The 13,190-nt window shown below is 39.1% G+C and overlaps 1 protein-coding gene across 2 annotated transcripts in view; it reads right to left on the bottom strand.

The window, feature by feature from the left end:
• The window catches only part of LNP1 (leukemia NUP98 fusion partner 1), a 54,879-nt gene that overhangs the window by 27,380 nt on the left and 14,309 nt on the right, over window positions 1-13,190 (bottom strand). For both annotated transcript variants that reach the window (XM_019023553.4, XM_019023554.4), the window contains one exon: window positions 1,902-2,013. In XM_019023553.4, the coding sequence (XP_018879098.1) occupies window positions 1,902-2,013 (112 nt within the window). The remainder of the gene's footprint in view (window positions 1-1,901; window positions 2,014-13,190) is intronic.

Here is a 13,190-nt window from a genome sequence, read left to right as displayed (position 1 = left end):
CACCCCAACTGGCTCCATGTATCCCCCTTCCAATCCATACTCCCTTCAAAAGTTTACCATTAATGATCTGTGTCACCATAGATTAATTTGCTTGTTTTTGAACTTATTTTCAATGGCATTATACAGTATGCATTATCCTGTGTTATTCAACATGATGTCAGTGAGATATATCCATGTTTTTGCAGTAACAATAGTTGACGCTGTGTGTAGTATTGCATTGCATCAACATGCCACAATTTTTAAAAAATTCAGTCTACTAGTGATGGTCATTTTAGGCTGTCATTTAGGTTACTTCTAGTTGGGGCTTTTATAAAGTTTATATAAATTTTATAGTCCCTGTCTTTTAGTGGGCATTTTTTTCAAAGTAAAGAGAATATTACATTTATGGAACTCCTACTTTGCATCAAGTATGGAGCCAATTATTCCATATACGCTAATTTTCTTTTTTTCTTTCTTTTTTTTTTGAGATGGAGTCTCGTCCTGTTGCCCAGGCTGGAGTACAATGGGATGATCTCAGCTCACTGCAACCCCCGCTTCCCAGGTTCAAATGATTCTCCTGACTCAGGCTCCCAAGTAGCTGGGATTACGGGCACCCACCACCAAGCCCAGCTAATTTTTGTATTTTAAGTAGAGATGGGGTTTCACCATGTTGGCCAGGCTTGTCTCAAACTCTTGACCTCGTGATCTGCCTGTCTCAGCCTCCCAAAGTGCTGGGATTACATGTGTGAGCCACCACGCCAGATCCCATATATGCTAATTTTTTTATAACAACCCTGTGACTGGGAGATTTGTATGACATTTTATTGATAAGGAAGTTGAGATGCAAATAGATCACCCCTTGCCAAAGTGAAATTAATACTACGCGGCAAAATCAAGTTTGAAGCGGGGAATAGAAAAACAAAGTCCAGGCTCTTTCCACTGTCCTGCCAGTATTTCAAGAGAACTTGGAGAAGTCTCGCATTTTCAGTCAGAAATTCTTGGCCATTTGCCATACGAAAATCCTTCCTTGAGCTGCAAAAAGATAAGCTTGATAACTATGACCAATGTTTACAGAGCATAGTATCACAACTTTTATGTTACTAAGGAAAAGTAGCCAAAGCTTAACATATCTTCTAACATTTTTATTTTTTGCAAATGGCCAAGACTTCCTGTGTTATCACAACTCATTGCTGGAGGAATTAAGCACATCCTGTGGGACTTCACTGGAACAGGACTTTTTGGAAGAGTGTGCCTAATTTCCTCCAGACTGCACCTCATATGCCTTTTCTATTTTCTTTCTCAGTTTTACTTTGTATCCTTTCAACATAATAAATCTTATCCATGAGTATAACTATATGCTGAGTTCTAGCAAATCCCCAAACTGGGGATGACAGCTACTATCAGAAGTGGGATTTGCTAAAAAAACAACCCAAACCACTGAACTATGGCTAAAGCAGGGTTTGGGAAAAGGAAGGATGAAGAAGACATGATGGTGAACCTTCAATGCCCAGTGGCTACCTAGCCATCTATAGTATGAATCAGCTGCTGAGATGATGTCTGTTGTGAGAGGTAAAAGTTACCTACAGAATTCAAAATGACAGATCCAACCCCAGGACAACTGGTTCATTAGATTCCTTGGCTGCTTTTGGCCACGGGTAGCTAAAATGAAGGGGTTAAAAAGTGCAGCCTGGTTGATGCCTTTGGGTTTTGTTCTCTCCTCTAGATGAGAAGAGAAAGGGCCCAAACATTCCCAAAACACATTTTGCATGGGCCAAAAAGGTTAAAAGTTTGCATTGCTTTCTCCTCCAAGTGGGAAGGAAGAGAAAGCAATGCAAACTTTTAACGTTTTTGTTAAGTCAGTTCCAAGAGCTAGAACAAGGCTTTAGATAAACCAGCAAGAAAGGGGAGGGGGGAAATAATACCCCATCGCCTCGTACAGCAGCCCCTTGCATTCCAACTGGGAATCTCTCAGCAGGTATAACGTGAATCATATACGCTGAATTTACCACTTTACTACTAGGAGTTTGAGTAAACCTGCAATGAAGAAAAGAGAGAGATTTTTTAAAATGGCTTCTATTCTGTGCCTATTGCACCTGAATATATGATAAAAACTGATGTAAAATATTATATGCTTATACTTTCATAAATGCTTGAGGGATTACCCCAGTTAGGGACAGCTACTCCATAAGAAGTATTAGGAGAATATGCACCTCTTGATTTTTGTTGCTAGTAGATGAATTACAATGTAAACTCTGAGTATTTAAGTACTGAAATCTCCATAACTGATTTTTTGGCTATAATTTTTGCCTGTTGGAGCCTATGGGAAAAGGTAGACAACATAGAAGCATAGCTCATCTCCACTGGAAAAAAACACCTTTTGAATTTTAAAAAGCAGTTTTTAGTTTGCTAATAAGTTCTTATAAAATCAGGTGTCTGTCTGACCCTTAGAGGCTAATGATTTTCCAGCCTAATGTGCATATTTTGGAGTGGGTCAATTGGACTCTAAATCTGACCGTGTAAACAGGGCTTAGAAAACATTTCTTGTCAATTGGACTTGGAACAAAGCTGTTTGGCCCTGTATCTTCTTGGCTTTGCTGCTGCTATAGAGGAAAAGTTGCTAGCTAGTTTGGAATCCTGAATTCATAGATCCTAATTGCCTGGAGCTTATGCTAAGCTTGATACTGTCTGTGAGGGATTGTTTCAATCTCTGAAGACAGGCATAGGCTCAAGGAACAGAATTCAGCCTCAGGGACTATTGCAGGTTTGTTTACAACGCTCCTCTGTGGGGCCATAAACTCTGCTATCCGAATCACATGGGTCACTTGCAGATGCCTACGGGAAAGGGCTTGCTCTTTGATAGGACCATTTGAAACCGAACTAGTTGCAGCAGAAATGATGAATCCCAAGAACCCTGTCAAAAGCTGCAAGCTGGGGGAGAGCACATCACAGAGAGTGGGACCCCTCCATCCACTCCTGACAGACAGGGCTCTTGACCCCTTATAGGATAGCTCACTGCTATTAATTTGTGTTCAGCTTGCCAGAGTATTTTGAAATTTGCAATGATGGATTGATAGTCTGACTCTTCTTTGCTCACCTCTCTTCTTAGTTAGGCAGTTTGATTGCTAAATGCAGCTGTTCCTAGACAGAAATTGATATTTTCTAGGCTGCTTCCTGAATAAATAATCAGGACAAAAGGGATAGGGTAATGTAAACACAGTCTGAAAATTTTTGAAAATTCAGGATTTTGTCCTAGCCCATTCTGGAACATGATGTTTTTTTTCTGGTTGTTACATGAAACAATGATTTTCTATGTAAATCCTTTTGTCCCTCTTACACCCAACCCTTTTTACCCTTCCTTATAAATGGTCTAGATAAGAATAAACAATGGCTGGGGAAAAGGTAAAGTTATGATTTCTGAATGAATCACACTGTTGCATAATAGCAAAGAAGAAAAAAACCCGGCACCTGGGGAGATGCAGGAGAAAGAGGGCATTAATGATCTGTTTTTCAGAACTGCTCCTGAACACCAATGCTCCCTTTCCAGGATGCTGGCTTGATTCAAACTGACTGCTGAGCCTATGATCACACCCAACAGCACTGACTATGAGATAGCAGCAACTGGCCCCAGCTCCTCTAGTTTCCAAGAACACCTCCAGATATTGTCCACACTTAGGAGAAAAACTGACAGAAACAAACTGCCTTCAGGCAGTCCTTCTAAAACAAAGAACTTAGCTGAATTATTTAGACTGGACAGGGAAACCATAGGCTGAAGTCCCCACAGTGGGAAGACACACTGGGGGCTCTGCTAACCTGTGCTACCTGACTAACGCATGTTTTCATTGGGGTAACTGAACTTGAATTCTTTGTTTCTAAGAATGCTCTCTGGGATTGTCCTTCCTGTGTACATATCTTGACTATCTTGGCCTGCCTCAGCCCAAGAAGGCATGCAGGTCAGCTTCAATTTACGACCCAGACATGTGCTGCGCTCGAATTGTTGCCTCGGGCTAGGTTAAAAAAGGTTAATACAAAACCTTCAGGAGAAAGCCACCTGGCTTCCTAAGATTAACCTTTATAGCTAATGGGATTTGTTTTAACTGGCTAAATCCAAGACCTCTGGATTTTAAGTAAAGTCAATACTCAGGTTAGTTTCATACTGTGTCATGGGACACTACTGTTAATAATTTTGCTATAAAATGCCTTGACCAAGGAGATCAGCTACACAGAAAATGGTTAATATAGCAGGCCTGAAACTGCCCATCCTTAGAAGGACCTCCTTGCAAGGTTAGCCCTTAGCTGGCTTCTGGGAACTTGGCTGGTAAACAGTTCCTGCAGTGACATAACATTTTCCTTAAATTATAAGAGTGGTCTAAACTGCCCGACTAATGTGGTTTATGCTGAACAACTGACTTTCTTCTGCAAATCTGGAGTTTGTGTATGTGGTAGGCAGAGTGTGCCTACCTGACCAGCACCCAGTCATTATCTGGGGTACTGAATCTCTATTGAGCCTCCATAATAAACACTTGCCTTGCACAATGGCCACAAAGCATTGCTGGAGGAATTAGGTGTGTACTTTGTAACTCCACTGGGAGAGGACTCTTGGAAGCTTGAGCCAGATTTCCTCCAGACTTTCCCTATGCAACTTTTCTCTTTACTTGTTTTGCTTTGTATCTTTGCACTATAATAAATCTTAGCCATGAGTACAACTATATGCTGAGCCTTACAAGTCCTTTTTAGCAAGTCATGAACCTCAGGTTGGTCCTGGGGAACCTCCTAATACTGGAAGGAAAGGGAACTCTCCAAATCTTTGATCAAAAATTCTCCCAAAACAACAAGATGTAAATATACCCCAGAAAGAAAAAGGGATTTGGACTACATTAAAGAAAATGAGACTTCCAACTCCATTTTTTCCCCTAGTTAAGCCTATTTCTTCTTTAAAAACATGAGGAAAAGATAGCTCCCTACTCTACTACACTAAGGTTCTTAAAACAAACATGGGGCAGCAAAAAAGCCCTAGCAGAAAGTGTCAAGTCTTTCAGCACTGGGAGAGATGCTCTTCTGGGCTTTCTTGGGAGCCCTGGCCTGATGGGAGGCTCCAGCCCACTCCTGAAGCCCAGACACCTGCTTTCCCTAGTAAGGGCCCTGGGCACCTGCCTTGAGGAGATGCTGCTGGGGATGTGTACCAAAGGGAGCTGCGCTTTTGACCCTGCACCTTTTTGAGCCTGCAGGATGATGCAAAAGCTGCCAAGTGACTGCGACAGCTGCAGCTTCTGAGCTGAGAATTTGAGTATCATGCTGACATTCAAGAAAATGAGAATTTTCTTATCATGCTGAATGTGAAAAGAAAAATACCTTCTCTTACAGAATAGGAAGCTTGTAGTGTGTGTATTCTCATAAAGTGAACGGATATCATGGGTGCCCAGGTAATCAGTGAAAATGATCCTTCGGCTGTCAAGTGGTTTCTCAGTGCCCTCTCTCTTAGGAGACTATGCAATTATGAGAAAATGATTTTCCCTTAATTTATTTTATAGAGATGAGGTCTCACTGCGTTGCCCAGGCTGGTCTCGAACTCCTGGACTCAAGCAATCCTCCAACCTCGGCCTCCCAAAGTGTTAGGATTACAGGAGTGAGTCACCATGCCCATCCGATTTTCCCTTTATTTGTTTCACTGTCCCAGTGCCATGCCGTTGTTGCAGTAGTAACTTATTTTTTTTTTATTTCATTTTTCTTTTTCTTAACAGTTAAGAGAAAGCATCATTCCTCTTACTGATTTCAAGCTTGACTGAACCGGTCTCATTCTAGAAAGGAAATGCTATGTCCAGAAGAGCTAAACTGCTACATCTTTTCTTTTTTAACGGTCAAAATACATCAGTGGTTTTGAGTCAGTTTTTACTTCCCAGAAAGCAGTGCTTAAATACTTGAATCTGTGTGCTATGTTCTATTCAATGACCTGATTGTCAGACTCTTGTTTAGTGGCAACGTGTCATAGTATAATCATCCATTTCCTTGTATGTTATCAAGTTATACTGTGAAGTTTGCCACTCTTTTGAGGTGGTCATCAAAGACACACCTTTTTTAACCAAGTGTCCTAAAGCATGTCTCTAAGGGTATATCACCATTATTTTTTATTCTAAAAAGCCATGAAGCATGTATTATGAGAACTGTTTTTAAACTATACCACTAGTGGTGCAAAAAAAAAAAAAAAAAAAAAAAAGAGGAGACAAAGAAAGGTATGTTTTCAGAGATTTGCCTATAAAATATTGGTTATATAAATATCCAGTTACCTTGGCATTAAGCATCATTAAATTCTTCAGGATTTTGGCTAATGGTGGGCTTCATAATAGTTGTTAGACATTGGAAGAGATTTTGAAGAGCCAATAAATCATCTCTTCCACAAGAGACCTTCAAACACAGCCCTGATTCTCATTTGCCAAAGATGAAATCTGTGTAGCTTTGTCTCCAGAAGTGTTATTAGTTGGTTGACCTCTCAAGGTCTCTTCAATCCCTAGGCACCAATTATTCTAAAACAGATGAGCTACTACTGTTAAAATTTACTACTATGTAAAAAACTTTTTGGGAGGCTGAGGCAGGCGGATCACAAGGTCAGGAGATCGAGACCATCCTAGCTAACACAGTGAAACCCTGTCTCCGCTAAAAATGCAAAAAATTAGCCGGGCTTGGTGGCAGGTGCCTATAGTTCCAGCTACTCAGGAGGCTGAGGCAGGAGAATGGCCTGAACCCGGGAGGCGAAGCTTGCAGTGAGCCCAGATCATGCCACTTCACTCCAGCCTGGGCGACTAAGCAAGACTCAATCGCAAAAAAAAAAAAAAAAAGACTTTATCAGTCCAGTTCATCAGTGTGCTATACTTCAGAAAAGGCTTCCTTTCAGTTATTAACTGCAATGTCACAGAATCTAAAGGTAATGCCTCAGCACTTCTGTTGAATCTACAAGCCTCTCCATAAGAAGTGATCCAAACAAGAACTGGGGGAATTGAGAGTCCTGAGTGCCTCATATTTGAGAGGGACAAAATGTTGCAATTTACAATAAAGGAGAGGATCATCATACACATAAAGAAAACTGACAAAATACAACATTTAGGAAAATAAATTGCAAAAACTAAAGTTTGAGTTAAAAAATAATGTGAAGTTTTCAGACTATTAAAACAAAAAAACTTAAATGAATCTCCATAACAATCTTTTCTGAGGATCAAATATCACATGTTATTAGCAGGAATAAGGTCTTTATGGAAAGGTATATGGCAAGATGCATTTAAAAGCTTTAAAAAAAATTTGCATCCTTTGACCCAGAAATTTCTCTCTTTTTTACAAGTGGGTAGTAAGAGGTACATACAAGGATGTTTGTTCACATAACATTATTTAAAATAGCAAAAACTTGTAAGATGTGGAAACATCTTAAAAGTACAACAACTGGAGATCAGGCTAATACATTACGATATATTTATACAACAGAATTCTATGCAATCATCAAAAATCATAGGATTTAATGACACAGGAAACTTCTCAAAATAAAATAGGTGACAAAATAAAATACAATACAGGGTGATAATTAATTTTATGTGTCAACTTCACTGGTCCATGGTGCCCAGATATTTGGTCAAACATTAATTCTGGATGTTTCTGTGAGGCTGTTTTTGATGAGATTTACATTTAAATAGGTGGAATTTGAGTAAAGCAGATTTCCCTCCATACTGTGGGTGGACCTGAATAGAATACAGATTAACTGCCCCAGCAAGAGAATCAAGAAAGAGACCCACATATATTTCTAGCTGAATTTTGTAAAGAGTACAAAAGCAATTCAATGGAGGAAGGATAGGCTTTTCAACAAATGGTGTTGGAGCAATTGAACATCCACAGTTTAAAAAAATGAGTCTTCAGCCCGGTGCAGTGACTCATGCCTGTAATCTCAGCACTCTGGGAGGCCAAGACAAGAGGATCACTTGAGCTCAGGAGATAGAGGCTCCAGTGAGCCGTGATTATGCCACTGCACTCCAGCCTGGGCAACAGAGCAAGACTCTTATCTCAAAAATAAAAAAATAACATTACACAAAAATGAACTCAAAATGGATCACAGACTTAAATATAAATTGTAAACTGTAAGACTTTTAGAAAAAAAAAAAGCATGGGAGAAAATCTTTGGGATCAAGAGCTAGGCAAGAGTTCTTAGACTTGACACCAAAAGCATAATCTATAAAAGGAAAAATTGATAAATTATACATCACTGAATTAAAAACTTTTGCTCTATGAAAGATCCTGTTAAGAGGATGAAAAAGTAAGATAAAGACGGGTGGAAAATGTTTACAAACCATGTATCCGACACAGGACTAGCAACTAGAATACATTTTTTAAAAAACTTTCAAATTTCAACATTAAGAGAACACACAATCCAATCAGAAAACAAAGGCCAGGCATGGTGGCTCACACTTGTAATCCCAGCACTTCGGGAGGCCAAGATATGAGGATCACTTGAGCCCAGGAGTTTGAGACAAGCCTAGGCAACACAGGGAGACCCTGTCTCTATAAAAATTTTTTTAAAAAAACTAGCCAGGCATGGTGGCATGCACCTGTAGTCCCAGCTACTCAGGAGGCTGAGGTGGGAGGATCGCTTGAGCTCGGGAGGTTGAGGCTACAGTGAACTGTGATCATGCCACTTTATTCCAGCATGAGTTGACAGTAAAGACACCATCTCAAAAAGAAGGAAGGAAGGAAGGAAGGAAGGAAGGAAGGAAGGAAGGAAGGAAGGAAGGAAGGCAAAGAAAAGAAAACAAGAAAACAAGTCAATGACATCAAAGACATTTCACTGAGAAGGATATACAAATGGTGTCTATGGCCATAATGCCCTGAATGTACCCAATCTCATCTGATCTCAGAAGATATACAAATGGCAAATAAGTACAGGAAAAGATGTTCAACATCATTAGCCATTAGGTAAAGACAAACTAAAATCAGAATGCAATATTACTACATACCTAACAGAATGTGTAAAATTTAAAAAGAGTATTAACACCAAGTGTTGAAGAGGAAGCAGAGAAGCTGGATCATTCATACATTGCTGATGGGAATAAAAAAAGGTACAGCCACTTTGAAAAATAGTTTGCCTGTTTCTTCTAAAACAAAAAATACATCTACCATATGACCCAGTGATTGTACTCTTAGGCAATTATCCTAGAGAAATTAAAACCTATGTTCATGCAAGAGCCTGCACTTGAATGTATAGGCTTGATACACACAACCTGACATATTCAAGAGAACTACGCTGCATAAAAAAGTTCAATCTCAAAAGGAATTTTATAATTATATAAATAAGATATAATTCCATATAAATAGAAATAATTTTTATATAGCATTCTTTAAATAACACAATCATAGAGATGAGGAACAGATTTAGTGGTTCCCATGGGTTAGAGATTGAGGAAGTGGCTATCAGAGTTTAGTTTGAGGAAGCTTTCTGACGATAGACCAGTTCTGTACTTTGATTGTGACAGTTACACAAAGCTATGGATGTGATAAAATTGCACAGAACTACACACACACATACACACACACACACACACAAATAAGTGTGTGCATAGCTAGTGAAATTTGAGTAAGTTATATGGATTATACCAATGTCGATTTCCTGGTTTTGACATTATACTATAGTTATACAAGATGTCAACATTAGAAGAGTAGGTGAAGGATGCGTGGGACTTCCGTGTACACTTATTTGCAACTTCTTGTCATTATTTCATAATAAAAAGTAAAAAAGAAAAATGACATATCAAGAAAAAGAAACTTCTCTAAATGGGTAGCTACAGGATCAAAATGCTGTTGAGTTAGAGGTACTCTGGGAAGAAAGCAACGATGACAGCATAGGTTTTTAATCTGTTTGAATCCCCACATGAAAACTAATAGAGCAACTGTAGCAGAAAAAACCTATGGACAGCTCTATGACAAAACTAAGTGATAAGATGACCCCTCAAGATGTGCCCTACTCCCAAGTGCAGGTTGTGGGGTCAAACCACCAACAGCTATAGACCTGGTATGGTTGTCCATGCAGGAGGAAGAGGAAAGAAGCAACAGGGCATCCTCTAGACCTGAGAACAGGAGAACCATAAAATAGCCAATAGTTTGGAAAGCACAGGGAACCAATTTGAGAATAGTAGCTGAAACTGGGAGGGATTTGTTCTCTCCAATACTGAGTGAGTACAAAAAGCCTGTGGTAAGAAGGATTGAAAGGGCTGAACTGTCCAGCCACCATAAACTCTCAAATCTGACCTTCTAGGACAAAGCCTCACACTGAGGAGAAACTGTGAAGAGTGGAATCAAAACTGCAATAGACAGGGACAACAGAGATAAAGAAAAGAGTGGATCTAAAACCAAATGGGATGGGGAACACAGCCAGCACATCTTAGAAAGCAAGCTGCCATATTTGTAAACACTATACAAACACAACAGAAGAGGAAGCTCTGTGGAATTTCAAAAACTTTCCTGCACCCTATGTCATTCTAAGAGTTCAAGAATTTTACATAAAAATGAGGGACAGAAAATATCAAGGTAGAATCTCACACAGCATTTCTGTTTTAAAAATGAGAATACAGACCTACAGACAATGAAAGCATGACCAAAAAAAAAAAAGTACCTACAAAACAGATCAATGTTGGTAGCCACTATTTCAAAATGAACTAAATTATAGTTACAAAGTGATGTGAAGCGGAGCATGGTGGCTCATGCCTGTAATCCTAGCACTTCGGGAGGCCGAGGCAGTTGGATCACTTGGGGTCAGGAGTTCGAAACCAGCGTGGCCAACATCGTTGGCTAAAAATACAAAAAAAAAAAAAAAAAAAATTAGCTGGGTATGGTGGTGGGTGCCTGTAATCCCAGCTACTCAGGAGACTGAGGCAGGAGATTTGCTTGGACCCAGGAGGCAGAGGTTGCATTGAGCCGAGATCACACCACTGCACTCCAGCCAGGGCGACAGAGTGAGATTCCATCTCAAAAAAAAAAAAAAGTGGTATGAGAAATGAAAGAACAAAACAGAATTAGAATAACATACAAATGATATGATAAAACTCAGGAAAGAATTAGAAATAAAGAGAAAAAATCATGTCAGAAAAGGTTACGCTAGAAGGAATGAGTAAAAAATGCAACCAATAATGTCTCCAAATAAATACAAGATAAAAAAGAAGATTTTTTTAACAAATGAAGAAAGAAATCAAAAGAATTCAAGACTAACTAACAATTATAAAGATATGCAAAGGAGAGTGACATTATAGATAATGAACTCCCCGAAAAAGAAAAGCAAAGCAAGGGAACAGAGCAAATACTGTAATTCAAAAAAACGCTTTCCTGAAAAGAAAAAAAGATTTAAAACTACGTATTGAAAAAGTATACTGGCAGGGCGAGGTGGCTCACGCCTGTAATCCCAGCACTTTGGAGGGCCAAGGTGGGTGGATCATTTGAGGTCAGGAGTTCAAGACCGGCCTGGCCAACATGGTGAAACCTCATCTCTACTAAAAATACAAAAAAAATTAGCAGGGCGTGGTGGCGTGGGCCTGTAATCCCAGCTACTCGGGAGGCTGAGGCAGGAGAAGTGCTTAGCCTGGGAGGCGGAGGTTGCAGTGAGCTGAGATTGCACCAGTGCACTATAGTCTGGGTGTCAGAGTGAGATCCTGTCTCGAAAAAAAAAAAAAAAAAAAGAAAAAAGAAAGAAAGAAAGAAAAAGAAAAAGTATACTGTATATTTGAAAATATCGTCATACAACCAACACCAGGACATATCATAATATGTTTGCTATATTTTAAAAGAGAAAGATTCCTTGAGGGAACCTGGGCAGAGATAGGGAGAGGGAGGTAATAAGACAGCATGAGTTATAAGGAAAAGACGATTAGATTATCATCAGACTTTTTGCCAGCAATGTTTTATGGCCAAGGAAAATATATGAACTTAAGATACCAAGGAAACATTGCTTTGGAAGTATGGTTGCCAAAAAGCATACTGTCAGCACAATTAGAATAAAAAATATGCACAGACACAAAAAGATAAACAAGGCAAGAAAGAAGGTATGAGCTAGGAATTTTACACCTAGCAAAATCAACTGTGGCAGACATGAATTTGAATGGGACAGGTCAAGATGAACTCAAGGGAAACAACATACACCTGGGCCTGTTGCTGGGTTAGGGGAAAGGGGAGGGAGAGCATTAGGACAAATACCTAATGCATGCGGGGCTTAAAACCTAGATGATGGGTTGATAGGTGCAACAAACCACCATGGCACATGTATACCTATGTAACAAACCTGCACATTCTGCACATGTATCCTGGAACTTAATGTAAAAAAAAAAATCAAAACAAAAAAATGTATTTATATATTTAACCAAAATAATTTTTTTAAAAAAAGGACAGACCAAAAACACCACACACACACACACACACAAAAGATATACTCAAGGTATTATTTATATCCTGACTCTGTCCATTGAAAAGGCCTAGAAGCAAGGGCCAACCCAAATGCAATGAACACCCAGATTGTGGCCTTGAAATGCCAATTCTCATTAAACAACAACAGCAGCAGCAGCAACAAAAGATTAAAAAATAAATAAAGACAAAGAAAACATAACAAAACAGGGCTTCTTGAAGAAATGGCTGATTCCTGGTCTGTTGCAGGAAATAAACAAAATGACCTTGGAACCTCTTGACATAATAGAGAACAAGGAAACTATGAATGACAACTAGGGCTTTTTTGTTTGTTTTTCAAAAAGACTCAAAGCCACAGATGGAACAGTTTGAATTTCAATTTCCCCTTATAAAAATATTCCAACTAATAAATGAAAATGAGAGAATAGAAAAGAATTAGAATATTGCCATTTTGTGATCACCATGGAATTAGTGAGCATTAAGCATATGTGGCTGCTTATATTACAGAGAGACAATCAGACATTATCTGCCTTCTGCCTTGCAAAGGAATCAAACCTTGGTCTAGCCCAGACTCTAGGTTCATCTACCAATATAGATTACAAGAAATTTAGAAAACATATCAATTTTTGCTAATGGGCAAGACTAAACCACAGCATCTGGGGTTGCACATTTGGGTGACAACACAACTTTTTTTTTTAAAGCAAGTAAACTATTGTTGATAGTCAAGATAATGGTTACTTATAAGTGGTAGAAGAGGATTTGTGATTTGGATAGCAGTCATAGAAGAAGTTTCTAAGGTG

The sequence above is a fragment of the Gorilla gorilla genome, chromosome 2, assembly GCF_029281585.2.
Source record: "Gorilla gorilla gorilla isolate KB3781 chromosome 2, NHGRI_mGorGor1-v2.1_pri, whole genome shotgun sequence".
Taxonomy (NCBI): Eukaryota; Metazoa; Chordata; class Mammalia; order Primates; family Hominidae; genus Gorilla; species Gorilla gorilla.
Note: the sequence above shows the minus strand (reverse complement) of the source record. Positions and strands in the feature narration are given on the sequence as shown.